Genomic DNA, 26291 nt, shown 5'->3' on the forward strand with positions numbered 1-26291 from the left:
TGAACGGACCATGTCATGATAATAACACTTAATTCATAGGAGCTGCACCAGCCTCGTCAACTAGGGCGAGTATGATTGTCTCATGACCAATATAATTCAAAAGGGGAACAGGTCAACAACAATCTTCCTTAGCTTCGAGTAACATGGTCAACACCCACAAGTCAAAGGACACAATTGCGAGAGTTATCGTACATACCCTCACGAGATTATGTCAACTTTGAGGTTCCACTCGAGACCGGAGAGTATGTCAATTTTGAGGTTCCACTTGGGACCGTCCACTAGATTTCAACCTGGCTTCTCAACATCAAGGACGTGTTGGCCGCCAAAAACATCTAGGAATGATTCAGTGCCAAATAATAAATGACTTAAGCATCATTGTATACTTTTTAAACAACATTATTTTTTATACGATCAAGATAAATCATAATCTTGTGCGGATAAATTAAAATCCTTGCAATTTGTGAGAGTGAGATTCATCTCTTGAACAGATTTTATTAAGGTCTTGTTTGGTTACTAGTTTTTTTAATTTAGACAGAAATCTAGCGCGTTTCATTAGATTCTGTACATGTGTATAAAATTCACTAAAATTTAACCTGCTTAATAGGATTTTGAAATTCTATAACTTTTATATATTTTTGGAAAATCCCTATGAACCAAACGGAGCCTAATATACTTCCCCTGGCAGTAGCGGGGCAACACTTTCTTGGCTGTCCTTCAGTCTGCTGACATTTTGACAACGAAGCACTCATGCGTGCGACAGCGAGAGCAGCCGCTGCACTGCACAGTACGAGTGCACAGCTGCACTGGCAGAAGGGCACTTCAAAAGATTTTGAAAACCTGCGGAACAAATTAATAAACGAACCAGTAGAAGCCAAACGAAATCTTTGTATTTCATACACTTAGCTTTTCCCCTCCTTTTTCAAAAAAAAAAACCCTCTCCCCCAACTCCACCTGCTTCGTTCGCTTCCCTTCATCCCCACTCCACCAAACCCTCGCGTCGCTGGGACTGGGAGCAGAGTAGAGCACAGCGGAGCAGATTAGCAGAAGGTGTCGAGTGGAAGCAAATGGCCAATGAGTGGCCGCGGTGGTGGTAGCATCCTCCTCGCCTTTTCTCCCCGTCTCCCGCGTTCTGGTTGTTGCAGCGAGCGGGAGCGGGAGGACACGTGCTACCCCCGTCGCTTCTCGGGCACGCCTCCCTCACTCGGATCTGGGCCGCGCGCGCGAGATCCTGAGCTCCGGGTTGGAGAGCTCCCGTGCTCCAGGTGTGAATTTATTCGGTCGGTTGATGCGTGTTGGTTGTGCTGAACTTGTGCTGATTCGCGCTTAACTGGTCTGTTGGTTGAATGGCAGCTCAGGTGACGTCGATGGAGCCCGCGGTGGCTACAGCGGGTGAAGGGCAGCGGTTCAAGCGGATTCCGCGGCAGGCGTGGTCGGGGAACCTCGAACTGGGTCCTCTGGTAGGGCTCGTTAGCTCCCTGCTCGTCCGTGCTTGTGGCCCGTGGTGGCTGATATGATGGTGCCGGTGTGATTTTATTGGGTTATTTGGGGATTGCTGTGCCGTTGCGTAGTCAATGTAGTGTTGAGGGAAGCCTGAGGTGTTTGAAATGTGGTAGAATGGTGTTCGGATCTCAATGTCATGCTGCTTGGTGGTTAGGGTTCAGGGGTTTCTAAATGCGTTAATGCTTTGGTGAGAGCTCAGGAGTGTAAACTGATGCCACTGACACTTAGTGGTGCAGTGCCACGAGTATCACATTGTTGAGGTCAAACCTGCATTGTGTTGCACAAGAATCTTCGAATTGCTGTGAGTCTTCAGTTGGGGTTATCCATGTTGGGTTAATAACAGCTTTAGGGCTAGTTTGGAAACTCCATTTTCCCAAGGGAAAATGAACTAATTTCTCTTGGGAAAATGAAAATCCCTTGGAAAAATGGGGTTGCGAAACTAGCCCTTATATGTTCAATACTCAAGGGTGTATTATTATTTTTGGATTGGTGCTATTCGGGCAGTATTTTCTACATATGGAAAATAAACTAATTTTCCTTAGAAAAATGGAAATCCCTTGGAAAAATGGGGTTACCAAACTAGCCCGAAAACAGAGGACTACACCATGCCTTTTTTTTTTGCTCTGTTGTGAACATGGTATTTTGTGATAGAATCACCCAACCGTTTCAAAAGTTACTTGGCATTATGCATTGTGCTTGCACATGTGTTGGACCAGGATCATCAAGGTAATGCTGAGACAGCCTGGACGATTTTAAAAACATTTATTATTCCCTGCCTATTAGTGTTGTCTATTGTGTCGCTAATAATTCATTTTCTTTCTTTTTATTATAGCTCAAAAATCAAGTAATGATGCCTGATTTTAAGAGTTTCAGGTGATATCAAGAGCTAACTATCTTTTCATCTGAAAAAAACTAAGCGCCTTTTCTATTTTCAGCTTAATGAAAGCTTAGATCACTGGCCACATCTAAATGAGCTGGTACAGTGCTACAAGGCTGATTTTGTGAAGGATGACTGCAAATATGGACACTATGAGAGTGTTGCATCACCGTCTTTCCAAAATCAAATTTTTGAGGGACCTGATACTGACATAGAAACAGGTAATTCATCTTCCTTTCTACTGAATGGCTGTATTAATTTCACATGTATCATGGAAAAAGTTCTATACTTTTGCTCTGTGTCACAGAATTGCAGCTTTGCAATGCAAGGCATTCCAAGTCTGAGGATGCTACTGAAGATGATACACCAAGCACCTCAGGGAGGCAAATATATGAAACTGAATCATCTGGTTCGTCTTCAAAAGTGGTAAGGGCATCCTCTCTTGAATCTTGATTTCTGTACTGGATAGGTCTGTCCTTTGCCACCCAGGTTTTCTGTAATGCTGGCGGCTGGCCTATAATCTGCAATTAATCTTAGTGCTTTTATAGTGGGCTATTCATAGTGGATAAGAACTATTTCATGCTTGATTCTTTATGTATTTTTTTTATCTTTGATCATTCGCGTCCCACTCCAATCACTTCTAGTACCTTTTCCATCGCTTTCTGATTTTCTTTGCTTCCTGTGCAAACAACTTGTAAATGGAGCTATAATACTGGATGGAGACTGGTAAAATCATTTTAAGTCTTTTGAACTAACACACCATGGGTTTTTATCTTTTAAAGCGTGTCAATTTTTTACTCCAAGTTATTGCAACCAGTATCAATTCTCATCTTGATGTTGGGCATTAACATTATCTTTATCATCTGTGTTTTCTCAGCACTGTAGTTTGTCACCATTGCCAGCATATGAGGCTGCATTTGATTGGGAGAATGAGAGGTCTTTGATATTTGGCCAAAGGGTGCCAGAAAGTATACCTGCAATAAGCAACAGGTTGCTTCAGCACACAGACTAAAACAATGCATCCAACATTTCTTTTTCCCCACCCCTTCTGGTGCTCTGATCAATGCTTATTAGTTACTCCTGTTTTAAATTACTCTGTACTGATTACAGTGGCTTGAAGATAACTGTCAAGGTACTATCTTTGTCATTCCAAGCTGGATTAGTCGGTGAGCAAAACTAGAATATTTTGTGATTGCTTCTTAACTTCTGTACTGTGTAATATATCTCAGTTACACTTAACAGCACAATCTTAACTTTCTGTTTTCACGATCTATCATGTGCGTGCAGAACCTTTCAGTGGAACGATTTGCTTGTATAACAGAGATAGAAGAGAGAGGCTGTCAGAGGACTTCTATTTCCATATGCTTCCAACAGATATGCAGGTTGTAAGCTTAGCGCAAGTCGCTTTCTTCTTTTTGTTCCATATCTACAATTCTACATATATAGAATCTTGTAGCATGTTAACCATGTTAATTTTCTACTTTAATCGAATTCGTATTCTTACTGATCATTTAACTTTCTCTGGACTTAACAGGACCAGGGTTCCTTGGATCGTCGAGGTGTTTTTTCATTGGACGCACCTTCTCCATCGGTCTGCCTTTTGATTCAATTGGAAAAGGCTGCTACTGAAGAAGGGGGAGTAACACCTTCTGTTTATTCTCGTAAAGAGCCTGTAAGTTAAAAACATTCTTTATTGTAATTGTTGTCATTTGTATGACACTAGGGTGCCGTAAGTAACCAAAACAGAGAAATAGCTTATGGATAGAGCGAGGGACGTAGGCTGGAGGCACACTGATCCTGGGTGCAGCCTAGTTACCAGCACACAGGCACTTTATAGAGGTCCGCACAAGATGCATAATACCCCGTGTCCCCTTTTTAGTATGGTGGGTTGATGAACACAAAGGTGAATAAGATTACAAACTCAGATATCAACTGAGCGCCATGACCTTCTAGCTCTACCTTCTTGTTTGGTTCTGGTGGAAGTTTTAGGCTACTAGTCTCTAGCTCATCTCTATGTTGCCCTTATTCTTCTTTCAGTCGGAGCTCATTGAACCCTGTAGAGAATGTGTTGAATTGAGTCGAGTCCCTAGAATCAAATCGGATCCTCGTCACGTTGTTCTACTCCTCCCTTTTATAGGGGGTGTTTGGTTAACTAAAGTTTAGTTCGTGTCGCATCGGACGTTTGAATCCCAATTACGAGTATTAGATATAATCTAATTACACAAATAAGGACTAAACGGCAAGATGAACCTATTAAGCCTAATTAGTCCATGATTCGCCCATGTGATGCAATAAACATTTGCTAATCGTATTAATTATGCTTAATAAATTTGTCTCTCCATTTAGTCTTAATCTGTGTAATTAGTTTTATAATTAGACTATGTTTGGGATAACTCTAGCTCCAGGAAATTTGGTGGAGTTGGTGGAGCAGGTCATTAGGTGCTCCAGAAAATCGTGGAGCTAGATCTGTAAGCCTTTAGACGACATTTAGATAAGTCATTTTTTGTTTATTATTTAGATTAAAAATGTTTTTAAAACTATTTAAATTGATATTATAAACTACAACTCCATACTGGAGTTGGAACATGGAGCCATCCCAAACACCCCCTTAATACTTTTTTTATCGAAAGCGCAGGGGAACTGCGCCTTAAATATATTAAGAAGAAGATAAAAAGGTCTATAGAAGACCACATGTTACAGCAATGAACTCCTTACGGAGGCCAGTAGCGCACATAAGCGAAAGAATCCATGGAAACCGGACTAAAAAAAACTACTAGAGATGAAAGAAACCAGGGGGGTTTAGTCATTAGACAAAGGAGCTGCCAAGAAGGAGAGACCCTTGGCCCCCGCTAATTCCCAAAGTCTTCTCTCGTCGTCAGCCTGCCGAAGGATAGAGGGGAGACTGGGAGTTTGACCATCAAACACACATCTATTGCGGTGATTCCAGATCATCCAGCCCCCCAAGGAGATCAGAGAACTCAATCCTTTCTTGACCATTCCTTGAACTGTTTCAGAAGATGTCTCCCACCAGTCCAAAAAGGATGTCAGGCCCGGTTGGGGAGCAAAGTTATCCAACCCAAACTTTCTGAGCAGATTATACCAGAAAATCCTTGCAAACACACATGAGACCAGCAGGTGGTTAATAGATTCAGGTTCTTGGTCACATAATGGACAATTGCTTGGATGAGTGAGCCCCCTTTTTGCCAATCTGTCAGCAGTCCAGCACCTGTTATGAGCCACCAGCCAGAGGAAGAAACGACATTTTGCTGGAGCCCAAGTTTTCCAAACCCTCTTATAGTGGCCAAATGTGCAGGATCCCAGGAACCAAGAACCCTCTTACTAACTATTACATTTTGCTTGTAAGCTGCTTTAGCCGAATACTTTCCATCTGGGGCTACACTAAAGATATGTCTGTCTTCAATGAGAGGGTGCAACTCAATTTCGGAGAGACAGTCCCAGAGCTTTAAGTAATCTGCCAAAACTCCAACAGTAAGACCACCTCTAATGTCGGATATCCATCTTCTGTTTAACAATGCCTCATGAACTGTTCTACTTTTTGTTATCCTCTTTGGGATTATAGAGTATGGTCTAGGGGCAATGGTCGAGATGCTTTTACCCTGCAGCCAATTATCAGACCAGAAAAGGGTACTATACCCATTTCCCACCTCAGAGACAAGGACCTTACTGAAGAAAACTCTGGCTTTACTTGGAACCTAAATAGGAAGCCCTGTCCAAGGTCTACTGGAGCCGGTTTTTTGAAGCCACAGCCAACGCATTCGGAGGGCCCATCCAAGCTCTGGGAGGCTTGATATTCCCAGGCCTCCAAGCTGAAGAGGACGACACACCTTGCCCCAAGCCACCAAACAGTGCCCCCCTTTGGCGTCCTTTCTTCCTCTCCAAAGAAAGCCCTTTCTTATTTTATCAATCGCATCAAGGGCCCAACGGGGTATATCAATTGCCATTGCAAGATACACAGTCTTACCTGTAAGAACATGTTGCACTAGGATTCTCCTGCCTGCTCTGGTCATCAAATCAGCTTTCCAATTAGGAAGTTGGTCAGCAGATCTATCAACATATGGCTGAAACTGCTGCTTGGACAGCTTGTGCAAGGATAGAGGAAGCCCCAAGTATTTGCAAGGAAAAACTGCAATTTCACACGGTAGCAAGCTTTGGACTTCCAATAGAATTTCCTCTGAGCACTGTATGGGGTAGACATTAGATTTTTGCACATTATTTTTCAGACCAGAAGCACTGCCAAAGAGCTGCAATATATCTAAGGTAGTGGTAATTTCATCAACCGTAGGGTGTAAGAAAAGGGCTACATCGTCTGCATAAATGGATACTCTATGTAACTTTCTTCTTGCTGCTAGCTGTTGTAGTAGACCTGCCTCTTCTGCCTTCAAAAAGAGGTAGCCAAGGACATCCATGACCAATATGAATAACATCGGGGAAAGGGGATCCCCTTGTCTAAGCCCTCTTCTATGCTGAATTTGATCTCCAGGAAACCCATTGAGCATGACTTGTGTGGTGGAGGAAGCAAGGAGACCACAAACTATGTCTCTCTACTCGTAGTTAACATTCAAATATCTGATATGACACGGACTAAACTTTAGTCAGGGGAACCAAACAGCTCCATAGACCAAGGGAGGAGAGAGTTACATCTTACTAAGCAATGGGCCCCACCCAACAGAGGCTCAACAACTCTCATCTCGCATAGTCGTGGAGTCCTACATGGCCGCGCGCTCCGGATATGCCACAATATTGATCATGTCTTGCTGAGATATGTCCCGTCGTAAAGGCATGCGTGCCTTGTTGTAGTGGCAATAATCGAAGTCCACGCTGTTAGGTACGTCATAGTTAGTAACCGGTGTAGGAACCTATACCTTATGCATGTTGAAGTGTGGCTACAAGGAATGATGACACATACTGAATAGTGGTCCTGAGTACGTCTGCTGCCTATGTCGTAACAACAGTGACACCTCCTTGATCGCAATGTTGTCCATCACATTTAATGTGATGGACGGGAGCCTTATTCAGAATGATAGTACTGCGAGGCCGTCTGGAGTAGAGATGAAGATGATACGGGGTTGTCCTGTCCCAAGGGCAGGACCGAACATTTACCTTAGTTTGCAGGTACTCCCATCCTAGCCGTGTCGGGTGCCTTTTTTTTTGGGGGGGGGGGGGGTGGAGAGGCCTGGGAGGTTGAGGTCCCACCCGTTCAGACAGATGACAATGGTCGGGACAGCCTTACAGGCCCGGGGGCCGCTGAGATCAGGCCCTCTGGCGCGATGGGCCCCTACATTAGGCAAAGCTGAGGTAAGTTCCCCGGGTCGCGGGCCCAAGGGCACGTGGCTGGCGTTAGCCAGCCCACCCCGCGATTTCTTATATCGGGATCTTTGGAAGGCTTCTTGGTAGCGTCTGAGGGTATGACCTTCCCCAGGCGCTGACTGCAATATTAGTGCTGTGCTCCCTAGTCCCTACATCGATTTGTGTGTTCTCATATTATTCCTGCACTCATTTTTTTTTGTGTCAGGTGCACTTAGCTGAGAAAGAGAAGCAAAAGCTGCAAGTATGGTCTCGAATCATGCCTTATAAAGAGTCATTTGCATGGGCCATGATTCCTCTGTTTGAAAGTAACCGTGCGGGTGGTCTTAGTGATGCTGCTTCTCCTAGCAGTCCTCTAGCACCGAGTTTATCAGGATCAAGTTCTCAAGATAGTATTGTGGACCCTATTTCGAAGCTTGCTTTAGATGGAAAAGTCAACCATTACTCAAGTGGAAGCTCAGTTATTGTAGAGATATCAAACCTAAACAAAGTGAAGGAAAGCTATATAGAGGACTCCCTCCAAGTAAGAAGGATAAGTGCGGCACATTCAGTTAATAATTGTATTTTGTTATGCTAAATAGTTATTACTTTTGTCTCTTATAGGACCCAAAACGGAAAGTACATAAACCAGTGAAAGGTGTTTTGAGATTAGAAGTGGAAAAACTTCATGATGACCATAATGATGTGGATAACGCTTCTGAAGGTGGAAGCATGGCCAATGATTTGAATGATGCTGGTGACATCAATAATGGCAGAAGCAACAGAAGTAGCTTTGATGGGATTCACAGTTCTGTGAATTCTATTGCCATTGCCAAAAAAGATGCTCATCACAATGGACACACTTCTAATGCTGAGAATGTTGACAATGTAAGTGGCTGGATACTGGACTACAGGTCATATAAAACAACACTTTTCTGTTTATCCTTGATACGTTCTTGTGTTATTCATGTTATTCTGCTTAGAGGAGATGCACTCTCTTATTGCAGTTTCAAGCTTTTGACTTTCGGGTGCTGACCCGAAGTGAGCCATTTTCGCAACTTTTTCATTGCCTCTATGTGTACCCATTGACTGTTAGCTTGAGCCGCAAAAGAAACCTCTTTGTTAGAGTGGAACTGAGAAAGGACGATTCTGACATCAGGAAGCCTCCATTAGAGGTTTGCTTGCTGGATTTTTTGTCATCCTGTTGAATGTTGGTGTCTAGTCAAACATCCTTATCTATTAGAGATGTGGGCTTCCAGGCTGTTCATCCTAGGGAGCGGAATACGATGCTACAGAAGTGGGGCCATACACAGATTGCTGTTGGAACAAGAATGGCTTCCTACCATGATGAAGTTAAAATCAGCCTACCTGCTCTTTTGACACCCCAACATCATCTTGTGTTCACATTTTTCCATGTAGATCTTCAAATGAAACTTGAAGCACCGAAACCAGTATGTGCCATGTTCCTTATTAGTTTGGATTATGCTTCATTGTTTAGTTTGCTCATGTCTGACATGTTCTTTATTTCTTCAGGTGATCATTGGATATTCTGTACTTCCACTGTCGACACATATTCAGTATGCATCATCTACTCAATTATTTTTCAGTGTACTAGTAACATCATATTTACTCTTTGTCACTTGCCAGCTGCTTCAGATGTGAGATCACATTCCATTCTCAGCCATTGCTGTTTTAGCCTCTGAACTTATTATGTGATCCATAGCTAATGTCATGTAATTGCATAAAGTTAGTCTTGGTGGTGAAGAAAAGTTTATGAATAAAACTTAGGGACAATAGTTCATATGCTGTACTCCTTACCATTCTTTTTTTAACTTTTTAAGCATTCTTATTTAGGGTATGTTTGGTTTGGCTTTTGCCTCCTAAAAGCCAAAAGCTAAACCAAATGGCTGGATCTAGAAAGCAGCTTTTTTCAAAAGCTGGCTTTTTCGTAGTGCAAAATTGAAAGCACATTTGGACCTGCTTTTAGCGGCTTTTAGATGGGACTGGTCAAATATATATGAAAGAACTTTTAGTGGTTTTTAGCGACTTTTACCAAATGGTTTTTAGCTTTTTTACAGTTCACAGCCCACGACAACTTTTTCCACAGCTCACAGCCCACGACAACTTTTTCCACAGCTCACAACTCACAACATCTTTTTTCACAGCCACAACCCAACCAAACATACCCTGAATCTTTGGGTATATCCCATCCTTTCAAGTCTTCTTTTGCTGTCTCTTCCCATGTCAACTTCCGTCTTCCTCTTCCTCTCTTTTCATTACTATCACGTCTTAGGATCCACTACGCACTTGTCTCTGTTGCACATATCCAAACCATCTCAATCGATCTTGGACGAGTTTTCTTCAATTGGTGCTACCCTTAGGCCTTAGCTTATCATGTATATCATTATTCCGGATTCGATCCCTTATTGTATAGCCACAAATCCAATGCAACATGAACATACATATTTCCGCAAAGTGCTGAACATGTCGTTTTTTTTGTAGGTCAACATTCTGCACCATACAATATAGCAATGCTAATCGTTGCTCTATAAAACCTGCCTCATCTTCATTAATATCCTCGTCTCTCTGTACTAAAAAAACTCGGTCGGGGAGGGAAAGACCGCCCTCCCGGTATTATAATTAAGAAGAGATCGAAACATGGTCCCGACCGAGAAAATCCTCGAACCCTGGCGTCCCATCACTAGCAGGCCGTCACCGCCCACTCTGCAACGGCTCAGCCGAAAGATGGCATGCAGGACGTAGCCCGGGAGCGGGTAGTGCACAACGATGTTTTTTAACCAAGCCAGAAATTCACCCCCGAGGGGGATCGAACCTAGGACCTGGAGGTGCTACTCGGAAGCCTTAACCATTACGCTAAAGGCCCTTTCGCTCGTCTCTCTGTACTCTGTAGCATTGATCCTAAATACCTAAGGTGTCATTCGTGGGCACAACTTGACCTTCCAAACTAACATTTTGTTCCTCATATGTAGTGCTGAAATCACATCTCATATATTCTGTTTTAGTTCTACAGAGTCTAAAACCTTTGGATTCTAGAGTCTCTTGTCACAACTCTAGTTTTCTATTTACTCCTGCCTGACTGCCATCAACTAGCACTACATCATCCGCAAAAAAACATACACCAATGGACATCCCCTTGTACATCCCTTGTGACCTTATCCATCACTAAGGCAATAAGGTAAGGGCTCAAAGCTGATCCTTGATGTTATTCTAACCGGGAAGTCATTTAGGGTCTCCATCACTTGTTTGAACACTAGTCGCAACATTGTTGTACATGTCCTTAATGAGTCCAATGACTTCATTGGAACTTTATGTTTGTCCAAAACCCATCACATAACATTCATTGGTATTTTATCATAAGCTTTCTCCAAGTCAATGAAAACCATGTGTAGATCCTTCTTTTGTTTCCTTGCTCCATCACTTATCTTATTAAGAAAATGGAAGCAATGGCTTGCATGGTTGACATTCTAGGCATGAAACCAAAATTGGTTCAAAGAGATCATTATTCCTCTCAAACGATGCTCGATAACTCTCAATCATAGCTTCATAGTATGGATCATTAACTTAATTCCCCGGTAATTAGTACAACTTTGAATATGTCCCTTATTCTTGTAGATTGGTATCAATATCTCCACTCATTAGGCATCTTGTTCGACCAGAAGATATGGCTGAACAACTTGGTTAGCTATATTATAGCTTAGCTATATCTCCATGCCTCAATCGGGATACCATCAGGGCCCATCACCTTACCCCCTTTCATTTTTTCAATGCCTCCATAACCTTCGATTCTTGGATGCTATGCAGAAAGTGTCAAATGGTGTCCTCCAAGGAGTCATCCAATTGGCAGGTGTTGTTCAATACCAGGAAGAATAGAATTGAGAAAAAAACTCGTCCGGGGAGGGAAAGACCGCACTCCCGGAATTATATTAAGAAGAGACCGAAACATGGCCCCGACCTAGAAAATCTCCGAACCATGGCCCCCCATCACTAGTGGGCCGTCACCGCCTACTCTGCAACGGCCCAGCCGGAGGGTGGCGCGCAGGACGTAACCCGGGAGCGGGCGGGCACGACGAGGGGATTTTTTTTAACCAAGCCCGAATTTCACCCCTGAGGGGGATCGACCCGGGACCTGGAGGTACTACTCGGAAGCCTTAGCCATTATGCTAGAGGCCCTTTCATAGAATATAATTGAGAAACATGAGTGGACTCGCCACCACATGGGCAGTTACAGATTGATTAGCAAAATTTTGACCAAGGAAAAACAAGAGAGAAATGGACTCACCACAACACGGGCAGTTACAGACTGATTAGCAAAATTTTGCTCCCCAGTAACTTACTTAGCAGGTTCATGGTGTGGACATTGAATTGCAGATTAATAGTTTGCAGACCTAGGTGACAAGCCCTTAAAAGTTAAGGGACTGCTGATGTACTTTACTCTTTATGTATATTATTAGTGGTCAAACTTTCTCAAGTTAAGCAAACAACATCTATGTAAGATCTGAGAGTGTATCATTGGTCTTATATCTGGTTCATGATTTAACTCCAGTATGCAAAGATACTGTGGTGAATTTTGGATAAGCAACAGTACTTGGATTTGTTTTATACTAACAGAGCACTGCAGTGATTCATGATTTACTAACACGGGTGTGTATTGTATGTCACCTTTTTTTACTATGTTAAAAAAGAAAATTGTGGACAAGCGATAATGAATTGGAACTGATACACTACAACTTTTCTGCATCTAATAGGTTACTTTCAGATGTGTCCTTGCCGATTTTGAGAGAGCTCGTTCCACATTACCTGCAGGAAAGTGGAAAGGTTTGCTTCTTGATTTTGTGTTTCTCGGTGCCACCTTAGTTGCAGAAATTTCATTTATGGAATTATATCTGTGGTAAGATTCTTCTCTAATTTTCAGTTTTTATACAGGAGAGAATGGACTATCTGGAAGATGGGAAAACTGTTTTCAGGTTACGTTTAAGGCTCTGCTCTTCATTGTTCCCAATTAATGAAAGGATAAGGGACTTTTTTGTTGAGTATGATCGCCATACTCTACATACAAGTCCCCCATGGGGTTCTGAGCTTCTTGAGGTAATTATTCCTTCTGGCCAACTTAATGTGTGTTAGATAGATAGGGGTGTTATTTGTATGAGGGGTTTTCTGTATATTTGTACTCCTCCTGTACTTGTATTTATTTGGGCTAGTTGCTACATAATGCATATGTGCTATTCATAATATGGGACCTAGAATCAGGTTATAGGGTTAGTTTTCCTCTCCCCCTTACGGGCGTTTCTCCCCTTTGCTGTGAGGATCCGCCAGCTTAGTTGGGATCGATATGGTGCGCCTGTGGCTTGTCTTCGTGCTTATCTCGGATTGAGTTTCCTTGATTTGGTGGGATTCGGACCTGTCTTCCACGAGCAAGACCTCCAGCTCCAGTGGGATCAAATCCAATCGCGAGAATCAAATCCAATCGCAAGAACCTTGATCGTGTATTTCAATCGGATGCTAATCGAGGGACGGAATCTCCTCTCTGGTCGGCGAATTTGTCCTCTCCAGCGTGTGGATTCGACCTGTCTTCCACGAGTAGGACCTCCAACGATTTCAAATCCAATTGCGAGGAGATTGGTCCGAATCCGATCAGGTGCACCTGCTTCCTCGCTCGTGCTGATCCCATCTTTCTATTCGGTTCGTTTGCTTTCGCTCAACGGATCGCTTGCTGCTTATTTTGCACTCTCGCCGTCGACTGTTGCTATGGGCTCATCTTCGACTTCTTTATTTAGTGCCGTTCTCATCTTGGCGATGTCCGGTGCTGGTTTGCGACTTTGGGACTTCCTCACTGGTGACCTGTATCCTGAGTCGGTTTGTTTCAGCTCCCAGCCTCCCACCCAGGTTCACTATAGTCACTTGCTTCGTGTCCTTCGGTATCTTCATGGGACCATATCTAGGCGCTTGTTCATTCTCTTCATTCTATGCTCTAGCTCGTTGCAACTGCAAGCTTATTGTGATGCTACTTGGGCTAGTGATTCCTCCGATCGTTGATCACTTTCTGCCTATTGTGTTTTTCTTGGTGATTCTCTTATTGCTTGGAAGACTAAGAAGCAGTCAGTAGTTTCTCGTTCGAGTACAAAGGCTGAGTTGCGTGCTATGGCTCTTGTGACTGCAGAAGTTACGATGGTTGTTTTAGGATTTTGGTGTTTTTGTTTCTATGTCGACTCCTCTTTTGTCTAACAGTACAAGTGCTATCAGTATTGCTCGTGATACAGTGAAACATGAGCTCACTAAGCATATTAGAGTTGATGTTTCTTATATACACGCTCAGGTCTAGGATGATGTTATCTTGCTTTGATATGTGCCTTCACAGGCCACAACTTCAGCTGGCTGATTTCTTCACGAAGGAACATTCTCAAACTCAATATAGATTTTTCCTCTTGAAACTCAGTGTTCTACATCCATCTTAAATTTGAGAGGGGGGGGGGAGGGGTAGATAGATAGGGGCCTTATTTGTATTTTCCCCTTTTATAAGGGGGTTTCTGTATATTTGTACTCCTCCTGCACCGTATATATCTTGGGGCTAGTTGCCCCATAATGCATATTGCTATTCATAATAATGTGGACCATTGTGTGTGTGTGTGTGTGTGTTTTTTTTTGCTTTCATGATTAACACAGAAGCTAGAGATTTTGCTTTTGTGGTTAGCAGATGTTTTGTCTTCTGTGCTTATATTTCGAGAAGTAGCCAAATATATTCAAGTTGTAGAAGACACTAAGACAGTGGAACCTACCTTTTTTCCTAACCCCAATTTTCTTTATGAAAGATGGTTACTAAATTTCCTTTGTAATTTTTTTTCTCAAACAATTGGTTTCTTGTATCACTTTTGCGTAATGTTCCATGTGGTACTTCGCAGTAGATACCAGTGCTATACACTGACTGATTTTGGGATGAGACTTTTGCAGGCCATAAATAGTTTGAAAAACGTCGAATCTACTGCATTATTACAATTTCTGCAACCAATACTTAACATGTTGCTTCATCTTATTGGTGATGGCGGTGAGACCCTTCAGGTTGTTGGTTGTTACAAGCTCTTCTTGTGCATAATTATTTTACACAATTTTCTAGACATACATATTTGTAACAGAATATACTCCGTTGTATATATTTCCACTTACTATTTGATGGTAAGGGTATTAATGGCTGCAACATTGCTGTTTTGCAGGTTGCTGCATTTCGAGCCATGGTTAACATTTTAACCCGGTAATTTTGAGTTTTCTTGTTTTATTTAAGTTACTACTACCATTTCTGTTATGCTGGTTTCCTTATTCATTACTCCCTCCGTTCTAAATTGTAAGTTTTTTTGGCTTTTCTAGATCCGTAGCTTTTACCACATAGCAAAAACTATGTACCTACAACTGATTTCCAATTTGGAACGGATGGAGTACCAGGCTACCAGCTATCCATGCGGATTGGACTTCTTGAATTCCCATTCTTTGACATTAACAAGGCTAACTATTTGCTGGAGAAGATAAAATCAAGCCTTTGGATCAAGGGTGTCATTTTACTCGAAACCCCATATTATCCATGTATTTTGTAGAAGGAAAAAAAGTCCAAATTACCCCCCTCACTTATGTACATTGTTCACATGACCCCCTAAAGTGTTTTTTAGTTCATTTTACCCCTCCAATCCTTTGAGTTGGTTCAATCTACCCCTTAACTAGATTTGTCTTTTTCATTTCTCTATGTACAAACTGAGTTTTTTAGTTCAAATTTTGTTGGTTAGTAGCTAATAGCATAATTTAGACTAGAAAAATATATTATGATTTTTTAATAATTATTTTGACAGGTTAGAGATCAGATAGATAATAACTTTAATGTTACAAAAATAAATATGAAATGATGATGAAAAATTCTTAACATATTTTTTAACATAAGTTATGGCGTCCTTAATCACCTAAAAAAATATGAACTTGAAATTCATCTTGTACATAGAGAAATGAAAAAGACAAATCTTATGTACAAGTTAAATTTCAAGTTCATATTCTTTAAGGTAATTGAGGACACCATAACTTATGTTAGAAAATTTTGTTAAAAATTTGCCATCATTATTTTGTATTTAATTTTGTATCATTAAAGCTATTATCTTATCTAATTCCTAACCTATGAAAATAACTATAAAATATAATATATTTTCTAGGCTAAATTATGCTATTAGCACTAACCAACAAAATTTGAACTGAAAACTCGGTGTGTACATAAAGAAATAAAAAAGTCAAATTTTGTTAAGGGGTAAACTGAATCAACTTAAAGGAGTAGAGGGATAAAATGAACTAAAAAAATACTTTAGAGGGTTATGTGTACATTGTCCTTAGGTGAGGGGAGTAATTTGGACTTTTTCCTTTGTAAAACGTATTATCTTCTATTGGACTGTAGTTACTAAAGATGGCCCGCATGTGTTCAATATAGGAATGCTGTTAACATGGGCAAACGGTTAACATTTTTTTTCAAACACGCAGGAGAGCTGCTTATCATTATATTAAGAAGAAAAGAGCAAATAAAAAAAAACAAAAGCAAATACAAATAAATGGAAAAGATCCCAAAGTCTCCATAACACACTCACGCCTACAGGGTTCCCCACCCTTGCTGGCTCCAAACTAGCAGCAGCAGCATGGAGAACACCGACAGCACAAGCAGACACCCCTACACTTAGACGAAACTAAACTGTAGGAATCTGCGCATGAAGGAAGGACAACCCCTTAGCACCAGCCATCGGCCAAAGTAAGGCTTCCTCCTTGGCCAACCTAACAGCCACTGCCAAATGTGGAGGAGAGCCTTGAAAGACAGAGTCATTCCTTTGTTTTCATAAAATCCAAGCTCCCAGGACAACCATAGAATCAAAACCTTTTTTGGACAGCCCATTCAAACGACCACTAGAGAAGCTTAACCATTGATCAAAAAGAATGTCATCCGGTCCTGGGTGAAGGTTCTGCATCCCAAAGGTCCTGAACAGCTTGAACCAAAGCTGCCGCACAAAGGAGCAGCCCACCAGCAGGTGGTTGATTGTCTCATCTTGCTGATCACATAACGGGCAGTGGATGGGATGAGGCAGCCCCCTTCTAGCAAGCCTATCCGCAGTCCAACATCTGTTGTGAGCCACTAACCATATAAAAAATCGACATTTGTTAGGAGCCCAAATCTTCCAGATTCTATCAGCTTGCTTGAACAAAACTGAGCCATGTAACATTGCTGCGTATGCAGCATTTGCTGTATAATCTCCTGAAGCTGAAAATCTCCAGACATGGTCCTGTACCTCAGATTGCAAAAAGACCTTATCCAAAATTTCAGCCAAATCAAGCAACTGTGACAATAAATCAAAGGAGAGAGCTCCCCGAACATCCTCAACCCAAGATTTTTTTGCAAAGCATCTTTAATCAATCTGGTCTTGGTCACCTTCTTGGGGATAGAAGCAAAAACTGCAGGAGCAAGATCTTTAATAGGTTTTCCACTCAACCATTTATTTTTTTTCTCGAAAGCGCAGGGGAACTGCGCCTTAAATATATTAAGAAGATGAAAAAAGGTCTATAGAAGACCAGAGGTTACAGCAAGGAACTCCTTACGGAGGCCAGCAACGCACATAAGAGGGTGTTTAAACCATTACCAATCTCAGTGACTACTGCAGCGTTAAAGAGGCTATAGACTTCTTTTGGAACCTGAATAGGGAATTCAGCCCAATGTCTCCTTGGGTTGATTTTCTGCAGCCAAAGCCACCTGACCTAAGAGCCCACCCAAATAATTTCAGATCGAAGAGACCAAGACCACCTAGATCTTTAGGACGGGTAACTATAGGTCAAGCCACTGAACAGTGACCCGTCTTAACTTCCTTCCCACCCTTCCAAAGAAAGGCCTTTCTTAACCTATCAATTGCCTTGATTGCCCAGCTAGGGAGATCCAGGGCCATGGCCAAGTAAACAAACCTAGAAGTCATAACTGATTGAATATAGATGGCCCGACCAGCTTTGGACATTAGCTCAGCTTTCCATCCAGGGAGCATCACTGCAATTTGATCAATAATAGCTTGTAGTTGAGAGTGAGAAAGATGTTTTAAAACCAGGGGAAGCCCAAGATATTTGCAGGGAAAATCAGATAATTGGCAAGACAATACGTCCTGTATAGTGGCCAAATCATCCTCACTGCAACGAATCGGGTAGAGATTGCTCTTCTGCATATTAGTCCTAAGGCCCGAAGCCTCACCAAACAGCTGCAAAATCTCCTTAATTGCACCCAAATCCGCAACATCCGGCCGTATAAAAACAACTGCATCGTCAGCATAAAGAGAGATCCAATGTTGTAGATTCCTTGATGAAAGCGGTTGGAGAACTCCTTCCTCCACAGCCCGTTGAACCATAAGATTTAGAACATCCATCACTTTCTAATTCTACCGATATTCACTCCTTAGCTCTTTTAGATTTCACTTGCAGTTCAGATATGACATATTGAATATGGTAGCAGTGCCCTCTTAAATAAGGTCTTAATTTATGGGATCCTGTTATCTAAGAATACTATTTGTGATTCTTTTTCTATAGCATCCATCTTTCATTATCTATCCACAAAGTAAATAGGAAAACTGTTATTTTTTTGGTTTGCAACAGCTCAGCATTCATAAGTTAGGGTCACACTTATATCTTAAATTGAATTACAGATGATGCATGTCTCTTGCAGTGTGCAGCAGGAGTCATCAGATGGGGCTGAAAGAAATAGATTCCTTATTAACTATGTTGATTTTGCTTTCGATGACTTCGGTGATCGGCAAGCCCCTGTGTATCCTGGTCTGACTACTGTTTGGGGAAGTCTTGCTCGGAGTAAGGTTAGCCTGGATTCTCTGTTGTGAGCTACTCCCTCCGTTCATAAATACATGACACCGTTGACTTTTTAAAAAAACTTTGACCACTCGTCTCATTCAAAAAAAATAATGAGTTATCATTTATTTTTTTGTGATTTGTTTTATCACTTAAGGTAGTTTGTGCTTGACTTTAAATTTTACATTTTTGAATAAATATTTTGAATAAGAAGAGTGGTCAAAGTTTTCGAAAAAGTCAACGGTGTCATATATTTGTGAACGGAGGTAGTATCTATTATTATGTTTGTTTTTTCTGGAATACGCAGGAGAGCTGCACATCAATAATATTAAAGAGAAAAAAGGTCCAAAGTGGACCTAGTACAAGAAGACCTTATGGAGGCCAGAATTTAGAGTACAGAAACACACACACAGTAAAAAAAACTCAGCAGACACCTCAGCACTAGCTAGGCATAAAACTCTACCACACAGCTAGAACAGGAGCTAATCGACCTGAAGGAAAGACAGAGCTTTGGTCTCCGTTAGAGACCAGAGGATAGCTTCCTCTCTTGCTGCCCGAAAGGCCACCACCAGACTTGTACTGCAGCCATCGAACACGCACCTGTTCCTATGCTTCCAGATAATCCAAGCTCCTAAAATAACCAAAGAGTTGAAGTCTTTCCTTGCTGCCTCAATCACTCTGGAGCTTCTACTCATCCACCGTGTCTCAAAAGAATGGTCTTCCTATTGGGGACAGAGGCCTTGCCAACATCCAATCTTCAAGAGCTCAAACCAGAATTGTTTGGCAAAGACGCAGTCAACCAGTAAATGGTTGATTGATTCAGCAACCTGATCACACAACAAGCACCTCTCCGGATGGTCAAGACCTCGCTTTGTGAGTCTATCAGCTGTCCAACATCTGTCATGCTCAACTAACCAAATGAAAAATTTGCACCAGGGGCAGGGGAGGCTGGCGGCGGCTGGAGGGAGGGAAGACGAGGAAACTAGAAACCCTAGCTCTGATACCATGTAGAATGGGAGTAAACCTAACCCTAGCAGGGGTTGGGAGATGTATTTATAATAGGAATAGTTGGGCCTAGGCCCATTACAGAGGGACGAGAGGGTGGACCCTAATACAGTTCTAACACTTTTGATCTCTAGCCTAGCCCAACTAGTTTGGGACTAAAAGGCCTTATTGTTATTTTACTTGATTTATCGATTATTTCCATGTTTAAATTGTATCTGCTGCATAGAAGACCTTGACAGTGACAGCTGTCATATTGCTTATAAAACATCTCAGATCTTGAATGCTGCCATGTTGCCACACATTGTTTGATCACACTGTATTTTGTAACTTATGAAATCTCGAGAAATTCACATTGTATTGATTTTTCAAATCAAAAGGGCTACAAGTAAAAGGGCAAACTGGGGTTAGGCCCAGTGCTATTTTTGCAATTTCTCTATTGTTAACATAATTACATCCTTGTACTGCTCCCACTATTTACTCTTTTGGCTTTTAGGCGAAAGGTTATAGAGTTGGTCCTGTGTATGATGATGTGTTGGCAATGGCTTGGTTTTTTCTGGAGCTTATTGTAAAATCAATGGGATTGGAACAAAGTCGTCTCTTCTACCACAATCTTCCACTAGGTAGAATAACCTTAGTGTTTTGTAACTATTTTTTTAATCTCTTCATGTATATTTAGTTCTAGAACAATTGATTTTTTTTCTGTCATGCAATAGGTGAAGATGTCCCACCACTGCAATTGAAAGAAGGTGTCTTCAGGTGCATCATGCAGCTCTTTGATTGCCTTCTAACTGAGGTTCATGAGCGTTGTAAAAAGGGTTTAAGCTTGGCAAAACGCTTGAACAGCACACTTGCTTTCTTTTGCTATGATCTTTTATCAATTATTGAGCCTCGCCAAGTTTTTGAGCTGGTAAGTTAGGAAATCATTTAAAGTTTATGCTCTCTACCTGTTTTTTTTTATTATTTACCAAGCTTATTAAAACAATAAAACGTTGGAACGCTCATGGGTGAAATTTTGACTTTTAAACGTTTAAACTTTGTTTAAACGTAGTTTTAAACAACATAGGAAAAATACCAATATATCATAATTTCAGATAATAATATGAAGTTAAATACCAAAACAGAGAGGTTAGTGGCTTACCAAAACTTCACCCATGAGCTAGCTGGATTGAACCCCAAAAGTAACTAATATACTGGGCCCAAAAATAGCTAATGGTCTAAAATGCATAAAACACTGCGTTTTACAGTTTAGAACGCCAAAGCGCTAAAACGTGATTTCAACCTCTAATTAGAGTTTTGACGTTTAAACGTAGTTTTAATAACACTGTTATTTGCATTTATGTTTTTGATTTCTCAGCGTGTCCCTGAATTGCAAACGCACTAATGCTTTGCCACAAGAAAGTTTCTGTGCACAGTTATGTTTTATATGGTGCTAAAACATATGTATCTATTTTTCAGGTTTCGTTGTACATGGACAAGTTTGCAGGAGTTTGTCAATCAGTCCTTCATGACTGCAAATTGACATTCCTGCAGATAATATGCGACCATGATCTATTCGTTGAGATGCCTGGGCGGGATCCTTCTGATAGGTAGCTTGTTGAAATGTTGCATTTGCAAGCAGTTGTTGAGTGTTGACAATGCTTATATGTTTTCTATATTTTCTTGTGGATGTAATTTTTTGAACTGTCTTGCTAGTGAAGTTGTCCTGTTGATTTCTAAGCTTACAAGTTTGACAGTACATCATATTTCTTTTCATAGACTGATTATTGTTCGAGCAGTAATTCTATTAAGATTCTAAACTTGCTAGTTGATTTGAAGGATTGCACTTGAATCACGCAACTTGTGTCTCTTGTTTTCAGATTTTAAATTAATCACACATAGATATGTTGACTTTGTCCAGGTCCAAGATGCTGTCCTAAAAGACATGCATCCAAACCAAACTTTTAAAGCTTACCACAATCATACATTGAGGTTTTTAGATCCTTCACATGAGAATGATACTACTTGATTCATTAGAAGTATCAATGCATCATTGTATCTTTATCATATACCAGTACAATGCCCGTACGTTACGACGACACACAAGAACAAATATTACACTTTATCTTAGCCAAATGACATATAATGGTATGAGTTGAAAATGAGCCCGACCTTTTTTTTATAGCTCAGTCGCTCGCTTGTCCTCCTTAAGTTAGCGTGGTGATACTATATGGGTGCGTTGTGTGCGACTTCCTGTCGTGTTATTCTTGGGTGGTTTCTCACGGACCATATGGGCTTGGGTGGTTTTCATTGCCCATCTATGGGGTAATGGCCAACAGGTGTGTGTGGGGGGGGGGGGGGGGTGGTGGGGAGGCGCTTCGCGTGTGACGCAGTATGACCATCAAAACCGGTGGTTTATAGTAGAGATAGAGACTAGAGAAGTAATGGTAAATGGTTGCATAATCGATCATGTTCATATACTAACAACAAATAAAGGTGGAGTATCTTGAGATTCCAATAAAGCACAATGAAGCTCATGGATGACAAACATTCTACATTTTTTCTCATGTTCATTTTTTGGGGACAATGTTTTGAACAAAGCAATTTTGTTTTACAGAAACTATCTCTCGTCAGTTCTCATCCAAGAGATCTTTCTGACCTTAGACCATGATGATTTATCTCAACGAGCGAAGGTAAGAAACTCAGTTCTGAGAAAACAAAATTTGTTTTTATTACGACTCTTTAGCAACCCTCCATATGAACTCAGAACTATTTGGGCATAGTGGCATACATAAATTTGCAATAGGCTATAATACTTACTTTGTTATGTATAAACATACTGTTTTCCACCCCTCACAGGCTGCTCGGATTTTGGTTGTCCTTATATGCAAACATGAATTTGATGCACGCTATCAAAAAAGCGAAGACAAATTGTACATTGCTCAGCTGTATTTTCCTCTTATAGGGCAGGTATGTGCCTTATACACTTCATATCTAGCTATCATGTAATGATATCAGTAATTAGCATGTCATTCTCTTTGTTTGAAAAAAATGTTGTTCCCTCACATGATTTAGTATATGCTTCCTCCGATCACAAATATAAGTCCATCTAGGTTTGCTTGAGTCAAACTTCTTCAACTTTGATCATCGATATATAAATTTTATATATATTGGTAACATAAGGTTGATATTGTTGGATTTATTCTGAGAAGTACTTTCATATGCAATTTTTTTTGTAAATCCATACAAATTTTAAGATATTAATTGTTAGTCTTAATTCATAAATGAATTTGACTTAGGACAAACTTAGATGGACTTATATTTGTGTCGGAGGAAGTGAATTTTTTTCATTACATATTTCTTTGCTTATGAGAAATCATTCTTTGTTTTAGATCCTTGATGAGATGCCTGTTTTCTATAATCTGAATGCCATTGAAAAGCGTGAAGTGCTAGTTGTCATTTTGCAAATTGTGAGGAACTTGGATGATGCAACTCTTATCAAAGCATGGCAACAAAGCATTGCTAGAACCAGATTGTTCTTCAAGCTTCTTGAAGAATGTATAATCCATTTCGAGGTTAGTAGTATGATCTTTGAGTTTTTAGAATTCCAAAAATACTTTCCAGTATAAGACTAGTACTTCTGCCTGTCGCAGTTATTATTTAGTATTCTGTTAATGTGGGCTTTGATTTTGTGTTAAGCTACAAAGCTCTTGATGTTATTCATATAAATTCCTTTGCAGATGTTTGATTGGAGTATATCTGAATGCGAATTCAATATTTGATTCCATACCTATTATATTTTTCATGCATGGACATCCTATGAACCTGAAATGCAATACGCTATACATGCATATTTAAGTTTTTTTTTCGAACACGCAGGAGAGCTGTGTATCATTATGTTAAGAAGGAAAAAAAAGGTGAGGTTTAAAGAAAACCTCGAACGACTTCATACAAAAACTCACACCCTAAACTAGAAACTTTACAAAAGAAAATAACTGGACCCTTGACTACTAGACCCCAAAAACAGAGCTCACTGATTGGAAGGCTAGTTCAAACTACACTTACTCATCCACACCTGTTTAATTCCGTACTATGACAAAATAATTATTGTTAAATAGGATCTGTGTATTTTGTTTACTTGTCATGTACTCATGCATTTGCTTTGTTCCATTGAGCCGTGTTAATTCTTAATAATTTATTTAAAGTTAAATATCTTGAATTTTTCTCTGCAGCACAACAAAACAGGAGACAACATGCTACTTGGTGCTAGTTCTCGGAGCCCAGATGTCGAGCATCCTGCATCCCCAAAGTACTCTGAACGATTGTCCCCATCGGTCAACACATATTTGTCGGAGGCTTCGAGGCATGAAATAAGGGTAATTGTTCTCCAGTAGTTTTGTTTTGTTTTCTTGTTGTTGGGGTTGGCCTTTTCCCTTACTAAGGTGTAGTCTCAGGACTGTTAGAATATAATATAAGTGAATTGTCCACCTTCTTCCATCAACTTAAGCTTTTGGTTTGAATTGGTTGGTGCATGCAACTTAATATGATATCAGAGCCACTTTCCTTTGCCATGCCTTCCTTGCGCGCGCTTTCCTTTGCCATGCCTTCCTTGCGCGCGCTGCTGCCAGCGCCCCCTGCGGCCTCTCGCTTTTGGCGCGCATAGGTGCGGCCCCACATGACAGGTCTCAAGTTCGAATCCTGATTAGCACAATTAAATAAAACAATTGTTGCTCGCTCCTATATTCCACGTCAGAGACCCAAAATAGGCTCGACGTGAGGGGGAGTGTTAGAATATAATATAAGTGAATTGTCCACCTCCTTTAATCAGCTTAAGGTTTTGGATTGAACTGGTTGGTGCATGCAACTTAATAAGGACTGCCACTTATCAGGTACAGTCCCCAAGGCATTGAACATTAGTTGCACTCAAATCAGGCTCCTTTCTTGGCCTAGTTTAGGGTAGGCTGAGTGTCTCTTTAAGGAGAAGCCCTCCTAGACCATGTGTTGACCAGGTAACACGAGCTGTTCAGAACTGTTGCTTAGTATTTTTTTTGTCAACTGGCAAACTAATAGGTTGTTGCAGAAAATGTGGACAATAAGCATCATCAATTCAAACCAGCCTAGAAATGATTCAATTTGGTCCCCAAGGACTTCTTTCTTTGATCTATTTAACACATTTCTTATTTTTCTACTACTTATTTTGGTTTATTTATTTTATTCCATTGAGTATTCAGAAAATGCTACTCCCACAACCAGACTGCTCCCTCAGCCTTAGTACTGCTGCAACAAAATATGGAATAACAGTTGCTAATACGATGTCTATTGAGATTTGGACATATAAATATGGTGACAATGGGGAGTTTTGGTTTGAGGAATTGGATGTCCATCGCATTCTCACTCACCTTTTTGTTTGATTTGTGAATGGTTGATTCACCACAGCGGCACAGCCTCATCCCTCACAGGCTAGTAATTAGTATTGGCATGGGGATGGAGTCATCGCACCGATCCATGGGATGGAGTCATGATGGACCACCTCATCTATTATGGTGGTGGTTCCTGAAACCAAACATCTGATGTTCCATGCCACTGCCCGCAACAGTGGAATTGACCGTGTGTCAAGCAATGTTTTCAAGTCATGATATGGACTCTAGTCTCCTGGTCACAGACTAGGTGATTAATTGTGCGTAGGCATCGACTGGTCGTGATCAGTTTGGGGCTAGTCGACATGTCGCCCAGGACAGCTTAAATAAAGCACTTAACATAGCATATTAGCATTTGTCATTCAAGCAGCATAACAGGCAGCCAACCATAAATAGAAGTGCTAAACAAGAGTGCTTACTGCTGCACATTGAAGTGCTTAATAACTTAACAAGTTCTTAAATCTGAAAGTTCATGATGGTATGTCAGGGCCTAAGGAGGCCTACGGAGGGGCTGCGGCAGCAGCAGACATGGGTCCTCCAAGGGGGATTAGATAAGGATAGTTAGAGATAAGATTAGAAGATTAGTTGATATTATTTAGGAGATTAGTTGAGATTATCTAGGAAGGTTATCAGTTAGTAGTTTGTTGAGAGTTTTTAGAAGAGTTTTAAGGAGATAATGATCTCTAGCTAGACAGGGGCGGCCATCCGGCCTATTTATATAATCAATGGATGAGAAATAAAGTAGGCAAGAATTAGAAGGGAGAAACCCTCCTCTTGCTCGGCTGTGGGCAGAGGCCCTCGGCCGACGTTCCTGCCCATCGATACCCCTCTTCAATCCCTCACCGATCTAGCGACCATAACATGGTAACTATTACTAAAAGGAACTATGAAAGACAGCTTGTCCATTGTCATCATCGAAAACCCAGTTTGCTGCATATGCTGCACATCAGCATTCAGCCATCCAAAGCACTATTCAATTGGAAAGCCCCTCCCTCTTGAATCCTGGTCCCAGATTCATCCTCCATATCTTCATCTTCATCTCTCGAGTTAGAAAAGTGGGATCATTTCTGCCATCAGAAGCACATCCTCCTTGCTGTTTTCATCATCTTCACTGATATTTTCTCTTACAGCAACCATTGACCTTGTACTTTTCCTTTGCATAACTCAATTGTGCACTTTTAGGCCCACTATAATAACCACAAGCTGCTGTTTTCCTACTGGGACCATTGCCTCGAGCAGCTGTAGGAATATTAGACCTATGAGATTCTGAGATGCACCTAAAGCTTCAAAGGTTCATGCTCAGTCGGTTCAGCTAATCGATGTCAAGGGACCGATTTGTCAATTAATCTAGC

General features: G+C 41.0%; 1 protein-coding gene across 2 annotated transcripts in view; it reads left to right on the forward strand.

Moving 5' to 3' along the window:
• The first annotated feature begins 694 nt into the window (after positions 1-694).
• The window catches only part of LOC100273928 (uncharacterized), a 28775-nt gene continuing 3178 nt past the window's right edge, over positions 695-26291 (forward strand). Inside the window, exons 1-25 of one of the 2 annotated variants that reach the window (NM_001360497.1) lie at positions 695-1262; positions 1351-1457; positions 2436-2598; positions 2685-2803; positions 3255-3367; positions 3488-3543; positions 3665-3759; positions 3912-4049; positions 7911-8225; positions 8306-8569; positions 8689-8856; positions 8941-9132; positions 9215-9258; positions 12448-12517; positions 12626-12787; positions 14648-14755; positions 14908-14945; positions 18405-18549; positions 20040-20166; positions 20260-20453; positions 21002-21132; positions 22140-22215; positions 22382-22492; positions 22915-23097; positions 23755-23898. In NM_001360497.1, coding sequence (NP_001347426.1) covers positions 1365-1457; positions 2436-2598; positions 2685-2803; positions 3255-3367; positions 3488-3543; positions 3665-3759; positions 3912-4049; positions 7911-8225; positions 8306-8569; positions 8689-8856; positions 8941-9132; positions 9215-9258; positions 12448-12517; positions 12626-12787; positions 14648-14755; positions 14908-14945; positions 18405-18549; positions 20040-20166; positions 20260-20453; positions 21002-21132; positions 22140-22215; positions 22382-22492; positions 22915-23097; positions 23755-23898 — 3249 coding nt within the window. In that variant the 5' untranslated portion in view covers positions 695-1262; positions 1351-1364. Of the gene's footprint in view, positions 1263-1350; positions 1458-2435; positions 2599-2684; positions 2804-3254; positions 3368-3487; positions 3544-3664; positions 3760-3911; positions 4050-7910; positions 8226-8305; positions 8570-8688; positions 8857-8940; positions 9133-9214; positions 9340-12447; positions 12518-12625; positions 12788-14647; positions 14756-14907; positions 14946-18404; positions 18550-20039; positions 20167-20259; positions 20454-21001; positions 21133-22139; positions 22216-22381; positions 22493-22914; positions 23098-23754; positions 23899-26291 lie in introns of both variants that reach the window. The other variant, XM_020547996.2, reaches the window with a different exon arrangement.

This window comes from Zea mays, chromosome 1, assembly GCF_902167145.1.
Source record: "Zea mays cultivar B73 chromosome 1, Zm-B73-REFERENCE-NAM-5.0, whole genome shotgun sequence".
NCBI lineage: Eukaryota > Viridiplantae > Streptophyta > Magnoliopsida > Poales > Poaceae > Zea > Zea mays.